The sequence below is a fragment of the Rousettus aegyptiacus genome, unplaced genomic scaffold (genome assembly GCF_014176215.1).
Source record: "Rousettus aegyptiacus isolate mRouAeg1 unplaced genomic scaffold, mRouAeg1.p scaffold_m13_p_12, whole genome shotgun sequence".
Lineage (NCBI taxonomy): Eukaryota > Metazoa > Chordata > Mammalia > Chiroptera > Pteropodidae > Rousettus > Rousettus aegyptiacus.
This window is the reverse complement of record NW_023416287.1, coordinates 13,892,179-13,908,130: the sequence shown is the minus strand read 5'-3', so window position 1 is coordinate 13,908,130 and position 15,952 is coordinate 13,892,179. Positions and strand designations below refer to the sequence as shown.

Here is a 15,952-nt window from a genome sequence, read left to right as displayed (position 1 = left end):
TTCTGTGGCTGTCTTAGGAACACCCCAGGGTGTAATGGGGTGAGCAGAGACTTTGCTGTCTAACAGCTATGAGTTTGTATCCTGATTTCAATCATTTATTCATCCAATAAATATTACTTAAGCACCAACTATATGCCCAGCTTTCTACCAGGTGATGGAGATGCAACAGTGAACAAGAGATGGTCCTCGAGCTCAAAAGTCTTACATCCAGTTGAAGAAATGGACAATGACATTGCAGAATGAGAGAGACGTGCACTGGTCGCTGTGGGGACAGAGAGGAAGGTCACTCACTTCTCTAAGCTTTAGTCTCTTTATCTGCAAAATGGGAATCATGTCACTCACTACAAGGAGTTTTCTGGCACATTCCAGGCCCCTGCTTGACACATGATAGGAGCTCATTGCAGCTAATGATTAATTAACATATGTTAACAAGTATTAACTGAGCACTCCATGTGTGCCAGACACTGCTTGCTGTAGATGCTAAAAATTCAGCATTAAACTAAACAGATAAAAATTCCTGCCTTTATAAAGCTTATATTCTAGCAGAAAGAAAATTAATAAACAAATAGTAAAATATTTAGTAGGCTAAATGATGACAAGTGCCTTGGAGAGAAAGTAGAGATGAAAGGTAGGGAAGTGATGAGGGAAAAGGGATTATGATTTTATTTTATTATTTTTTCTTAAGTGTATTGGGGTAGCATTGGTTAAGACGATTATATAATTTTCAGGTGTACATTATAATTTGGCATCTATATATTGTATAGTGTGATTACCACCCAGAGTCCAGTATCCTTCAGCTACCAATTATGATTTTAAATAGAGTCATCAGGAAAAGTCTCACTAAAAAGGAGATATTTTAGTAAAAATATGAAAGTAGGTCGGGAAGATATCTGGCAGAAGGATGTTCCAGGCAGAAAGGTGCTGAGGCTGGAGTGCGAATGAGGTATGGTAGCTAGAGAGGGGTGATAGAGGTGGAGAGCGCTAGCAGCTGAAGTTGAGGGGCCAGGGAGTGGGATAGGCAGGTAGGGCCTCGGGGGCCATTGTAAGGACTTTGACTTTTACCCTGAGTGATAGGGGAGCTCCTGGAGAGGTCAGAGCAGAGGAGTGATAGGATCTCATATTTTCAAATGATCACAGCTTTAATGGATCGACCACTTGAGGATATCCCATGGAAAGACAAATGTAGAACCAGGGGATGCCAGTTGGGACGCTCCTGCACTCTACTAGGTACAGATGTCGAAGGCTTGGGCTAAATTGAAAGCAGAAGGAATGGTGAGAAATGTTTAGCATCTGCATATTTGAAGGTGATGTCCACAGGGCTTACGGACAGATCGGGTATGGTGGGGAGAGGTGGGCGAGAGAAAGAGTCAAGGATGACTCTGAGGTTTGGCCTGAGCTATTAACTGTGATGGAGAAGATCAAGAGTATGGAGGCAGTTTGAGAATAAAGAAGCTTGGTTTAAGATGGTGTGTTTAAGAAGCCCATTGGAAATCCGAATAAGGCTGTTGGGTAGGCAGCTGGATATATATAAGTCTGAGGCCTGGGGCAAGGTCCTGATTACAGATATGAACTTAGGACTGAGAAGTGTATAATTAGTAGTTAAAGCTACAAGAGTGGATAAGGTAGTGAATGAAGAGAATAAATAGAAGAGGTCTGAGGTTTGAGCCAGGGTCTCCAACATCCAGCAATGGCAGCCTCACCTGCTTTCAATTTTAGGTTTCCAAGGCCGGACTTGGACATTCTGGTAAGATTTTGTGTAAATATTTCCTAGTGTTCTTTCTCCCAATTCTGAATATACATGCTCACTAGGAAGGAAAAAGTCTGCAGAAGGAACAAAATCTATTCGAAATAGTGTTGCCATTTTCCCAAAATAACAGGAGAGTCAAGCTCTGGGTCTTGAGGAGGATATGAAGTCTTCAGCTTTCTGCCATCAAATCCTTGTAGCTGGGCTGCCATGGAAGAGTGCGCCTGGTTTCTCAGCCTGAGGGCTCTCTCAAAGGCTCTCCCAGCATTGTCTTGTAATTGATGGTTTACTTGTCTATTTCCTCTCCTGGACTGTGGGTTCCTCCAGGTGAAGGCCCTGTCTAATTCATCATGGTGCTACTACCAGGGCCTGATACTAAAGAGGCATCAGAAAGTGTTAGTGAACTTAACCACATTGCAAAATCTGAAGAGAAACATGCATTCTCCGGGCTCTGGGTGTTATTCTCCAGCTCTACTACCGAAGTTGATGTCTGTTCTGCCAAATTCCTTCCCTGGCACGTGCAGCTGAGCCCTGCAAAGGTAGAGACAGATTCTATAGGACTAGACTCTGCTCTTAGGGAGACTATCCCTAGGGGCCTGGAAAAGCTATCCTGAAAAACGAGTTCTCTGAGCCAATCCTCACCCTGGAGGTGAGGTTGGAAAGAACCTGTGGGCTCTTAGAGGCAAGGAGAAGTATCTCCTCCAAAGGGACCTGTCTCTCTATCTGACCCCAAATTCCTGGCATATCAGCTAGCACTTTGTTAAAGTGGTTTGGATGATCCAAAAGGACCTGAGCTAGAAATGAGCAGACCCTCTTATTAGCTGTCTTGTCCATCATAGAACAAGCAAACAAGCAAACAAAACCCCGGGGGACTCTGGTTGCTGCATTATGTTCCCACTCCTGTTTATAGCTAAACCTTTGAACAACTTGTCTAAACTTGCTATCCTCCACTTCCTCACCTTCTGTTTACTTCCTAACTCAGGCCCATCCCTAAAATAAGGCTTTCCTTCCAGGCCCTCCCAAATGACTTCATCCGGTCTAATTACTCCAGGTATCACCTAGATGCTGACAATTTCCAGTCCCTCTCCTGAGCTTCAAACCCATGTATCTAACTGCCAACTAGACACCTTGACTCGACTAACGTACAAACCCTTCAAACTGAAATAAACAGAGCTGAAGTCATCATCTTTCCCCTAAAACATATTATTCCCAAGAGTTACACCCTTTGCGAATGGCATGCCCATCTATAACCTCGATTCTTTCCATTTCCTTTCTCCAACATACATAACAATGACTAATACAGCAACCCTATCTCATGAATATCCCTCAAATGCTTATACTCTGCTTCATCCTCATAGCTTTTTTTGCGAATCAGGGCCGTCATCATCATCATTTTTGCCTAGATGGCATCGACTTTCTTGACTATGCTCTAAAAAGCCTCCAGTCTTGACGACTTCAAATCCATTTTCAACATTGTCAGTGTTATTTACTGAAATGCATGTTATGTTCCTCCACAGCCTAAAACTTATCAGGGGCCCCTCCATTGTTCTCAGGATATATTCCAAACTCCTTAACCAGAAGTCCCTGCATGAGTTGGGCCTCGATTTACCCCTCCAGGCCATCTCTCACTACTCTTCTTCACACTCTACCCTTGTACTAAATTACCAGTAATTCCCCCTACGAACTATACTCTACCCAATTTCCACGTGTTCACTCATCTATTCCCTCGGCCTCTAAGGCTCATCTCCCTCGATTGCCTTCTTTATCCTCCCTAACCTTCACCTGGCTAATTTCTGTTCCCACTTTCAGGCCTCGGTTTAAATGTTATTTCCACTTGGAAGCCTTGTTGGACTCCTCAATTTTAGAATGGCAACCCCTCTAAAGGGCTTTTATAGCAAACATACTGTATTTTATTCTCAAAGCACTGATCATAGTAAGTGGCAATTACTTGTTCTTGTGTCTGTCCCACCCACCAGGCCCTCGAGGGCAGGGACCTTGTCTGTCTAGTTCATGACTGAGTCCCTAGAACCAAGCATGGCACCTGGCTCATAGCTGGTGCATGAGTGTGTGTGTGATTCAGGGAAGCCAGTGACGGGGCAGATGCCACGAAAACCCTGGGGGAGGTGTCTGTGGCCATGCCACCCTGAACAAGCCCGATCCCGTCTGATCTCGGAAGCTAAGCAGGGTCAGACCTGGTTAGTCTGAATGGGAGACCACCTAGGAAGACCAAGTGCTGTAGGCATAAACAATAAAAAAATAAGAGATTGTAAGCTGACAAGGTACGTGCAATCTGTGACGTCGACCAAGGATTGCCTTGCAAAAAATGAATGAATGAATGAATGAATAAAATCCCTGGGGAAGAAAGGATAGATTCTCAGATGGAGTAGCCATTAATGAGATATGGAGGACAGAACAGGGTCAGTTCAAGAGGCTTCAAGGCTTTGAGCTGGTGTGACTGGGAGTGGGGAGAGCCAGTCACCAAGCAAGACAATAGAAGGAAAGAGCTGGTTCAGGGAAAATGTTGAACTCGGGAGCAGAGGACAGTGAGGGCCATCAAGCAAACACATGCAATAGGCAAATGGGTAGATATTTCTGTAGTTCTAAAAAGAAGTCAAGGCTAGAGACATCCATTTGAGAGAAGTCAATATAAAATCCATAAAGCTTCCAAGAGGAGGTTGTCTAGAGAGAAGGTTGATGACGGAAGCTTTGAGAATTCTTACATTGTGCTGAGAAGAGGCAGAAAAAATGGCATTTGTGGAGGTAGGAGGAAAACCGAGAGAATTCACAGTCTTTGGAGCCAAACGGAAAGGACCCAAAGAATGAGCCCATCCACATCATTGAGTGCTGCAGAAAGGTGGAGGAGAATAAGGCTACTCTCTTTGGACACTTGGAAGTCTCTGATTAGAATGGAAGTCATATCAACAGTGGTTAAAGAAGGGAAATAATGCAGACAAGGCAGAGAGCATGGACTGTCCTTTCCAAATATTTCAAAGAAGATGAGGGAAACGAACCTGAGGCAATTCAGGAGGCAGTACAGAGACTCGGAGACTGGGCTCCATAGTCTGACTGCTTGGATTCAAATCATAGCCCCACCACTCAGTAGCTGTGTCATTTTGGGCAAGGTAACTTAGTCTCCTTAAATCTCAGTTTTCTGGTCTGTAAAATGGTGGAACTAGTAGTACCTGCTTTGTGCGGTTACTGAGAAATAATGTAGGTGAAGCACTTAGCACAAGACAGAGCACATAGTAAGTAATCAATGTGAGATGTTATTTTTAATAAGGTCAAGTGGGGAAATTAGGAGAGGGAGCAAGTGGAGAGGTTGCTATGCAGGAGGAAGAGAAGATGCTGGAGTGAGCCAGGCTCACGGGAGATAGAGGGGATGGGATTGAGGACTCGAAGAGCTTGTTGGAGGCACAAATAGATATTTTTAAAACTTGATCTTAGCTAATCTGTCACATGCTGGTTATTAAGAGAGGCTTCCACTTCTGTTCTATTTTCTTGGAGAATTATGCTGAGTCAGCTTGGGGTTTCTCTCCCAGAATTTTCCAGTATTTCCTGGAGCTCCAGTTCCTGCCTCTTTGCCTCTCATGCACACTGGTTCTCAATTTGAAGGCAGCTGGATCTGAGCAGCAGGAGGACGTCCTAGCCGCATATCCTGTGAGACAGAGATTCAGAGAGAGTTGCTGTCATAACTTCTCCTTGAGCTGTACCCTGGGCACAGGCCGATATCCTGTCTGCCTCTTCACAGTCATTCTATGGTTAACAATGCTTCTGAAACACTTGCAATCGTCTCCATAGACCTCCTGACTAATCTGCCCATCTCCAGTGTCAGCTCTGCCGAACTCTCCCCACACTGCTGCTCCTGGTTATTCTCTCACCTGCTTAAAACCCTGGTATAGCTCACCCTGCAGTAGCTCTGCTGTCACCAGGGGAGGCCTCGCCACCTTCCCAGACTCCTTCACTGGTATATCTTCACATTTTCCTCTGCTCTATTCTGACTGAAGCTATTCGTGCCCATGACTCTGCCCTTGCGTAGGTTGCTCTTCTTCCTGCAATGCCTTTCCTTCCCGCCCGCCCCCCCCCACAGACCAGCCTGCCCTTATCTCTCACAAATAGCATCAAACTGAAAGCCTTTTCTAATATTGCCCCCCCCACCCCCGCCACCGCCACTGGTGAGTTGGATGTGCCTCCCCCACCCCAGGGTTCCCATAGCAACTGGTAGCTGGCCACCTCTTTCCTGTTATTCCTTGTACTTTATGGTAACAGTTGGGGAACGTCTGTCTGGTTATCAGACTAAGAGCTCCTCCAAAATGATGATTCGGTCTTATTCATATTTGTAACCCCAGGGCTTAGCATAGCACCTATCTACCACAATAGTTTCCATTTTCTAATTCCTCAGGGAATATTGGTTAACCGAATTAATGTCCTCATCACAGAAAAGATGTCTTCTGGCAGAAAGACAAAAGAGGTACAGGAAAGTGGACTCTCCTCCTTGCCCTGAGGCACATGGCCAGGCTCCTAGCTCCTTGTTTCCTGTCTTCTCATTCCCTAAGGGTTGCCAGGTTTCCTTTTGGTTATTTTCTTTTTATTCCATAAATCTCAACTTTCCCTGAGCTGTTTAATTACCAACAGGCAAAGGGTGTTTCTGGTCATTACTGAGTCCCCTTTCTGGTGTATCAAGCAGGCTCTTTTCTGAGGGTGCTTAAATCTTGAAAGGGCAGCAGGTCCTTGGACAAGGCACCACAGGCAGGGAGAACTGCCAGAAGACACTGCTGCCCAAGAACTGGCAAAGTCGAGACTGTGCCAGCATCCAAGATCTAAATGCTGGGAGGGGCATCCAGATGTCATAACATGAGGGGCCCAGGAGCCAAAGGGATAGCAGAGACCTTGCCAGTGCCTGGGAATTGAGTGGAGATTAGGACTGCCTATCACTTAGCGTTCTTGGTCTTAAGTAACCCATCAAAGCTCCACTAAACAAAAGGGGACATTTGTTTAAAGGTACAGGTACAGGAGTGAAATAAGGCCTCAGGGGATAGTAGGAACCAGGCCCTCGAACTCCATCAGGGCCTCCTCTTCTCTTTTTTTCATTCACTTGTTGACTACACATCTCTTCTGTAGGCTCTGTTGCTGGGTGCTGAGGATCAAGTGCTAAGCAAGACAGACAAGGTCCTCACCCTTCAATAGGGTAGACGGGCATAAATTGCTAATTACCCTCCATTTAGTAACGTAACAATTGTGATCAATGTTCAAAGGAAAAAGACTCTACATGAGGGGCATTTTATCTGTGTGGGGAAGAGGGAGAAAGTGTTAGAGGGGGGTCAGTTTGAGAAAGTGATATATTAAGGTCGAGTTTTGAAGCAGTCACAAGAATTAACCCCAAAGTGTTTACTACTAGATGTGATAGAGATGATTTCAGTGATCCATGGATAAACATTTTTTGCATTTATTTGTAAATGATTTCATAGACATTATTATTTCATAGGTATTATTTAGAATGAAGCTAAATAAAGGAGATTAATTAAAGTAAGTAATAGTGGAAGTGGTAATAGATGTGGCAAAATTCACAGAGGTCACACTTGAATCAAACAGGCTAAGTAGAGCCTTGGCAGCTACTTTGAGGATTTTGAACTTAAACTAAGAATGATGGAAAGTATTGTTGGAAGGGAATAATGGTTAGATCTGTATGTTGAAAAGATCATTTTGGTTACTGTTGGCATTTTGTGAAAGGGCCAGTACGGAAGCACCTCTGTTGGGAGTGTATTTTAATAATCCAAGCAAGAGATGATGCCTACGTGGACAAGCGTGTGGGCAGGAGCTAGAGTTAGATGGATTGAAGAGATGCAATCAGCTGGACTAATGAGAAATGGAGATGATGTCCAGGGTGGAGCTTTTTTTTCTAGCTGGGTGGAAGAGGTAGATGGTGAGTTCAGCCCTCGAAAAGCTTGTGAGGTATCCTACCTGTAGATTTCAGGTAGGTGGCTGTAGGTCACCTACCCCTGACACAGTTTAAGTTAAAACAGGGGGCCTCACAGAGCTAGTGTGTATGCATGCAGAGCGGAGTACACAGTAGATGCCTCATAAACGGCAGTTCTGCTCCCCTCTGCCCCATAGCGTGCTAGTGATCCAGCAGCAGACAGAGCCAAGTTGTATTTACCCCGAGGTTTGGTTCCTTTTAGCCCCTGTACCACACACATTTTCTCAGCATAATTCCTGGATCACAGTAGATGCTCAATGTATGTAGAATGAATGAATGAAATTAGGCCTCTTATGACTCAGGGTTACATGTACCCAGCTGAAAACTAGAGCTGAACTAGACCTTTGGTTGGTTGTAAAATTAAAATAAATTTAAAGACGTAGGCACGAAATAATACATAAGTTGAAGGCCTGGAAAAGGGCTGGGGCGGGGGCTTATCCCGCCAAGCGGCATTGGGGTATGGTTTGCTGACTGGTGAGAGCTCTGAGGCCTCGGCCAACAAGGTACCTGCAGATAAGGGAAGACGCAGAAGCGGGATACCAGCTTAGCTAGGGCCCAGCGCTGTCCCGCCGCCGCCTTTAAAGGCCCACCACGTGGCTACGCTACTCGATTGGGTCTGGAGGCGGTGTCCGGGATGCGCCTGCGCATTGCCTAGGAGAGGGGACCCGGGCTCGGAGAAAACGAGCTGGGAGAGGAAGGGTAAGTTGCTCAGGGTGGGCGGCCGTGGGAGGAGTCGGCGCTTTATGCAAATCACAACGTCGCGCGTGGGCTAGGGGCGTGGCTTGCGATGCAAAACCAGGTCTGCCTTTGGAAATGCGAGGGGGCGGACCCCACAACCCTCGGCCTCTTTCCGCGAGTCTCTGACGTCGACGTTTCGTTTAAAAGCGTCTGCGCAGGCGCAGTGAGTCGAAATGCGAACTTAGGCTGTTACACAACTGCTGGGGTCTGCTCTCGGCGCCCGCCCGGCAGTCTGTAAGCGTCGCCGCCGCTGTAGCTGCCTCAGCGGTTCCGGGAGTGTCAGACCCGCCACTGCCGCCGCCGCCGCCGCCGCCGCCGCCGCTCGCCCGCGCCTCCGGGAGCCCCTGAGAGCCCCCGTCTTCCTGCACAGGCCAGTCCCGACCGTCTGCGTCTCCTCGGCGCCGCTCGCTGCCCGCCGCGCTCGCCGCTCTGGCAGACATGAGTGGGGACCATCTCCACAACGATTCCCAGGTACTGTCTCACCTCCTGGCCCCACCTCGGCCCTCCACGATCCCGGCCCCGGCCCCGCCGCTTTGACAGGCCGGAGCCCCCCGGCCAGAGGCGGTCAGCTAGAGGGGATCAGCTCGCTCGGGCCCGGACGGAAGACCCGAAGTTACAGTTTGGGGAGGGGGGGTGGCTGCCCCGTCAGGCCGTTCCTGGGGCCCCCTCATTTCTGAGGGCGCAGGGTGGGCCAGGCCCCCGGCCGCGCGCGCTCGCCTCCCGCGGGGTTAATGTGCTTGTTGTTTCATGTGCCCTCCTTTTCTCTTTCTAGATCGAGGCGGATTTCCGATTGAATGGTGAGTGTGCCCTCCACCCCGACCCCGGGTCCCCCAGCCGCCGGCCGCCTACCCCGCTCCCGGCCCGAGCCGGGCAGAGGACAGACATGGCGTCCCAGAGACTAAGTCCCGGCTCCTCGCTCACCGGCCCCATTGTTCCCATCGGGCCGCCTCTGGACCCCCTTTCCAGAGACCCCAGCCCCCCCAGATCGCGGCCTTCCCGAGAGGGGGCAACGGAGACCCCGCGTCGCCTGCCACCGGGCCTCGGGCAGCCTTTCCGGGCCCGGATTTCTCTCGGGAAAGTCGCCTTGTCGACAGTCGGGACTTAGTCTCTGCGCCATTTTCTTTTTCTCCTCTCCTTTCTGTGCCTGTGTCTCTTTCTCTCCCTCCCTCGGCTCCTTCCCTGAGCTGCCCAGAAAGAGCTTTCTGCAGAGCAAAGCCGTATAAATCACAGACCTCACCAGAGAGGAAAGGGTGGGAGACTGAATTGTTACTATTTTTTCCAAAGAGAACTTTATTTTGGGGGTTATTCCCTTTCTGCTTCTAGTTTGTTTCCTTTTCTGTATCCAGAATGAAAGCTACCCTTTGGCAACTGTTGATTTTTTTTTTTTTCTGGTAAGATGTTTATGATAGGTATTATGGCTCTAAAACTAAAGCCACCCTTTGTGGAGCTCTTCATATTTTGAGGTTGTTTTTCCCAAGTTGTGTTCTTTGCATTGGTAGTAGCACCTCCCTTCAAAAAGTTTGCAATTTCTCTGTGGGTCATTTAATGTGAATGTTGGATTCGTGCATGTTAATTTTTTTCTTTTAAAATAAAAGTGTTACTGATTAGAACTTTTTCATGTGGCTGAGGTTCCTAAGACAGTGTTTTATTAGAAACATAGTTTAGTGTACTTGTCAAGAGGAAAGGTTATTGAGCATCTCATCTGGACCTAGTGTACTAGCCTTTTCTTCTGGGCTGTGGGGAAGAAAAGGATTTTATTTATTGAAACAAAGAGTGGCCAGCACCCACCCCTGCTTCCTGTTCATTCTTTTTCAGAAGCTGCTGTTTTTCAGGAATCAAGAGCTAGCTTTTTCCAGATCTTTATGTTTTAGAACCCCTTTCAGCCAATCAGGGCATTTATTCTTTGAATATTTCCACTTCAGTTACCCAGCGAAGATTCCCTTAATAAAAAGATCACCCTGCGGGCTTTTCAACAATCCCTGTGAAGGAGAAGGTACCCTCTGGAGTGTGCAGGGAATTCCCACTGATGGTGATGGTACATGATCCTACTTTCTTGCTCAGTTGAGTTTGGGTTCCGGGAATCTCTCCAGTGGGAAAGCTGATGTTGTAATCAGGAGTCCATCATGTTAGCCTGCTCTACTGAGAGCAACCTTATGTTCAGATTTTGAAGTGGGACATCCAGCAAGAGACACTACTCTGAGGAGATAATGGGGTTAAATGAAAGTAGCATTTTTTGATCGCCTGATATGTGCCAAACACTGTGCTTAGTGCTAGAGCTGAACCTTTGGCCACAGTGCCGTTCTTGCCCTCAGTCTAGTCTATTGGGGGAGGCATAATTAGTGAATTATAAGGTAGGTGCTTGGACAGATATATAACCAAAATGCTAGGGGACTAGGGGACTTAAATTTGTTTGGGGTTGGGGAAACTTCTCAGGAGGTGACTTTGGAGCTGGGTGTTAATGCAAGACTAGGTGCTGAATATCAGGGGTTGAAGTATTTCTTAACTATGTTAGTCAACCTATCAGGATTTTACGGGAGGGAGCTGAGGCCCTTACAGTTAAGAAAATTTAAAAGAGTGTAAATATGTTTCTTTGGGATGTGGAAGCAAAGGATGTGGCAGATGAGGGTATAAGAAGTCCTTTTGACCTCTCTTGGAGAAAAGTAGGATCTTAATACTGAAAAACTGTTCTTTTGACTTTCAGGCTGGGCTGAGTAGGTGATATATTTAGTAATGAAACAGTTTAGTCCTTTCTCTTCAGAAAGTTAATATCTATGATTCTCACCTAAATTATACAAAGGAACTACTATTGAATATGTGAGTGATTGTGGGCTGGGTAGGTTATTGATCTTTGCCATTTTTAATAGAGACTGAAGTAAACTGGCTATATTGATTTTTAAAATGTTTATTCACTTGCAATAGCAATAATTGCTAGTATTTATTGAATACAACCTGTCTGCCAACCACAAATCAGCTCTTTCTGTTGGATCATCTAATTCAGTCCTCAGAAGGACCCTTATGAGTTAAGTACTATTATCTCCGTTTTATGGGTGGGGAAGCTGAGGCTTAGGTATATTTACTGGCTTGCCCAAGGACAGTGAGTTGGGCATTCCAAGGCTCACAAACTTAACCCCACTATGCTATGTATGTGATTCTAGTATGAAGAAATTAAAGCTGCACATCTCTACTTACAGAGCTGAAAAAGGCAAGAGGAAAGGATATGATAGTTTGTCATTTGCTTACTTTTTGTCTAAACCTGCTCCTTCAAGAGAAAAAGCACTAACTGCCTCCCCTCCACCCTAAGAGTCTGACGCTAGGGTGATTATCTATCTGTAAATAGTGTGTGGAAGAAAGATGTAGCGTTAGTAACTGTGTGCTTGGTTTATTAAGTAATACACTGGTAGTTAGTGATTGATTTATGTAAACTATAAAAGACAGTTTTTTAAAAATAAAAATCAATGTTTAATTATACTCAGACATTTCGTTATTAATCTTTATATTAAGAGTTTGTTTAAGCTTGATTTTAAGTGGGTCTAACTAACCTGCTTTAGAGATTAACTGTGCAAGTTCATATTTTAAAACAAAAATCCCTTGTTTTGTCTGTTCTTATCCCTTAAGCTCTAAAAGATGTTTTGTACTTTGGTGCCCATTCTTTACAGTAGTTAAAACTGTTGCTGTTCTTACAGAATTTACCACATTCTGGCCCATACTGAACTGCTGGTAGAATCTGTTATCTGTGGAATGTTTATATTTAAAATACTGACCATGAGCTGGGAGTTTCAGGAGGAGAAGCTATAATTTCTTTTCCCTAAGTGAAAGACTTCCTAAGTGTTGGTAGCACTAACCATAGTGGGTCTGAGTCATTGTTCTAGTACTGTGCAGACTGCCCACCTATCTGTAGAGTTGATAATGATGACATGGTAATGATGACAACAGGTCGAGGGAGTAGTGATCCTTTTGCTGTTCCAAGAACTTTGAAGTCTTTGCTTATGTATTTTGGAGTTGTGCGGGGTCTTCCCTCCCTAGCATGAGCAAAGTATAATGCTTGGTTTCATCAGTGATTATGAGAAATGTTAATTGGGATTGTAGTTTGACATCATTTTGTGTTGATTCTGGTTAGCTTAATGGATTCAAATTGGATGGGGAAATTAAATATAAATTGTTTCTGATGCTAACACATAGTTGTACTTCTGTGCTGTTGGGCCTGAGTTGGGGTGGGATGAATGGGAAGGCTGATGATATGGCTATCCGAAAATTCTCATCACATTTTTAAAACTGTCAACTGATGGCACCTTCAGATGAAATCTGGCACATCTTCCTACTCAATCCAAAAACATTTAAGCATTGGGCTCCAATGTTGTCTTTCCTAGCACTGTAGCCAGACTCCTTGGGGCACCTTCTCAGAATTAGCAAGCTGGTGCAGAATCTTTATACCAGGCTTAGACATGAAACAGAGTTGCCTGTCATATGCTTTTTATATTACCAGCATATCAGAACAAATTTTAGATTCCGATGTTCCTGGTAAAACAAGAAAATCCAGGACTTACTAAAGGAATCCCAAATACCTCATGCTTGAACAATATTGCTAACTGCCACCAGCTCATACTTTTCTTTGGTAAGTAGAGTAAAATAGAAAATAGGAACCCAAGATCTGTCCCCAAATCTCATTTTAACCAGTAGTAGGAGAAAAAAAAAAATTGTCCGACTTTTCTTAACAGAGCATAAAAATGGGGAATTGTGACTTCAAAAAAGAGATTTATTAATTTGTTCTGGGTCTTAGTGAATTAGTCTCCATTTGTATACATTATACAGAGCCATGGATTCTTATCATATCTTAAAGCTTAAATTCCAAAATTAAGCTGTTGGTTTTGTGTGTGTGTGTGTGTGTGTGTGCGTGTGTGTGTGTGTGTGTGTGTGTGTGTGTGTGTGTTTGACATTTGGAGAGGGAAGGGGGTATAAAAAATTTCTGACTTTTGAGTCTGTAAATATGTTAGAGAAAGCTTTGTGTCATATACTAATTATAATGACGTCCTCTAGTGCTAATGGTATGGGAAATGATTCTCTTGTACTTTCTGGATGTATTTCATTTTAGGAACTTTCAGATTATACTGTAATTGTTATTTCATTTTGGTTGGGTGTGAATGTGTATGTACGTTACGGATCTTCAGTGTACATTATGGATTTTTAAAACTTCTGCCATACTTTCAATGCAAAACAAAACAAAACTGGTTTTCTTCAAATCCTAAGTTGTTTCCCTAGAAGGGTGTTTCATGAAGGATTGCATCCTTTTTATATGAAACTGTGTTGTGTGCTCCAGTAAAATTTTGGGTTCACAAGGAAAAATGATGCAATTGTAATTATTTACATTTGAACGAGGCTATGGAAATGATTGAAATGAGGATTTGATGTGGGCCCTAAGTTTAAAAACCCTCTTGAAAGGAAAAATATAATCAATTCATTGTATTTGGAGGTAAAAGAGAGTCTGTCCCTTGAGTGTTCTGTGGTCTAGATTATCTGACTGCTCCTCAATTATTTTAAAACCATTAACTTTGCATAATAAAGGCACTGCGCAAACAGTTGAGAGTTTGCCGCCTTAAGGTAAAAAGTTTGTGGTGGAAGAAGTTCCTAACTGGCCCTTAAGAAGTGAATGAGGTATTTTGTTTCAGGGAAGCTTTCAATTGTGTTTAAACTTTGAGTAGTAGTATAGCTAGAAGAGATCTTTTCTATTTCCATACCTGATAAATCTGAAGTTTGAGAAGCAGTTCTCCATCCCCATGGCTCCAGGGCAGTAGCTGAAGTAGGAAATCCAAAATAGAGGCCATCTATGGAATAATTAGCATTTTGCCAACCCGCACTGTTCCCCCACAGCTTGCCTATTGGAGGTGTGTGCAGCGTGCTGTGTTGATAGCATAGGGCCTGGGAACAGTGGAGGGGAGTAAAGATGGGGCTGGCAGTGCAATAGCTTCAGATTTATTAGGTGGGAAAAGCTTATAGTGGACTGTTAGATATTAATGGTATTTTTGGTAGTGTTATAGGAAAATGACAATTTGCTGTAACTATTTAACAGCAAATAGATATTGGCTTTTTTCTGTATGTTAAAGGAAGATTGTGAATTTTTTTTCAAACTGGGAGAGATGTGACCGCTGATAACCTCAAGTGTATCTCTAGGTTATATAGGTTGTAATGTCAAGCTAGACCACTCATTATCAAAGTCTATATTAAAGTGTCTTTGTCATTTATGTCTCTAAATTTTAGTAAAGAAAGAAACTCCAAGGGCGCTAGGCAATTTAAGTTTTAAATTTCTTACGCGTAGGTATTCATGTTTAATTTGTTATCTTAAGTTTTTAGATCCACTCAGTTATTTCTCTGCCACCTTTACCTTGTGTACTGTTCTTGAGAGTTTTTCTGAAATACATAGTGAATATTTTTATTTGTATCTCTTCTGCCCTCCCCATGAGATTTGGTGTAAGGTGCATCTCTATCAGGCTGTTTGGTTCCTCTCTGAGCCTTTGAAGTTAACTTTGTTGTTTCTGTGAATTTAAGGAACCAAAGAAATCAGTTCATTAGCATTCCTAAGATACACTTAGAGAAACTCCACCAAAAGGTGTTAAAGCAATCAGAGTTGTCAAGGATTTTAATTCTCTTGTTTTTGTTGATGTTGAGAACAAGTTTAATAGATCCCTGGGTATTTTGACCTTTTCCTATATGTATTTTAGGAAAAACAACAACAAAAAAACCCACCGACCCTTCGCCAAATATTCTTTCTATTTTTCTTTGTACAGCCTAGCAAAGATAGATGCCCGGAAGCTTTCTTGATTGGAGGAGATATCCTTGGCTGTTTGGAGTTTACAAAAGGAAAAAGTTTTAAAGTAAAAATGCACCCTTTTGCTACTCAGTAAAAGTCCAGATTTTAATCTTGCTAATACATATGAATATCCAGATATCTATAGCTTCATAGGCAAAATACTGGTTGGCAGACTTATCTAGCAGGTTTCAGGATCAGTCGATCTCATTGGCTAAGACTCCTTACTTTACCCTACTCCTATAACCCATTTTATTTCTTTGTAGTTAGCTATCCGAGCTGTTGCACAGCAGAAGGGGAAGTGAGAGGAAGGGAACTAATTTTGAGAGCTTAGTAGTTATTAAATCTGATTTTAATGGGAATTGTACAGCTTGTATAGGTTCGTGAGAACCAGACCAAGAAAGGAAATTTATTTTTCTTTTGACACCTTTTCACTTCCCATTTTTGGTAGTATACTGCCTTTCAGATTCCAGAAACCCCAGTCAGGCTGTAATCTGTAAGCTTCTAGTATGGATGTCACAATTTGCCCTTAATTATCTGTTGGTAGAAATAGTTTAGACTCCTTGCACCTGGAATGTTAGATCTTCAAGAGATGCTTTGGTATTAAGCTGGAACCAGATTGATATTGAAAGGTGTTAGTGATGAAGAGGGAGGCTATGGGAGGATACTGGACTCTTGAGCAGCTGTGGTAAAATAG

At 44.0% G+C, this 15,952-nt stretch overlaps 1 protein-coding gene and 1 pseudogene across 1 annotated transcript in view; both read left to right on the top strand.

The window, feature by feature from the left end:
- Positions 1–3,869: 3,869 nt before the first annotated feature.
- Positions 3,870–3,986, top strand: LOC118610563 (annotated as a pseudogene).
- A 4,646-nt stretch (positions 3,987–8,632) lies between these two features.
- The window catches only part of TOP1 (DNA topoisomerase I), a 78,343-nt gene continuing 71,023 nt past the window's right edge, over positions 8,633–15,952 (top strand). Inside the window, exons 1-2 of the mRNA XM_016137547.2 lie at positions 8,633–8,927; positions 9,229–9,253. Of these exons, the coding sequence (XP_015993033.1) occupies positions 8,895–8,927; positions 9,229–9,253 (58 nt within the window). The 5' untranslated portion in view covers positions 8,633–8,894. The remainder of the gene's footprint in view (positions 8,928–9,228; positions 9,254–15,952) is intronic.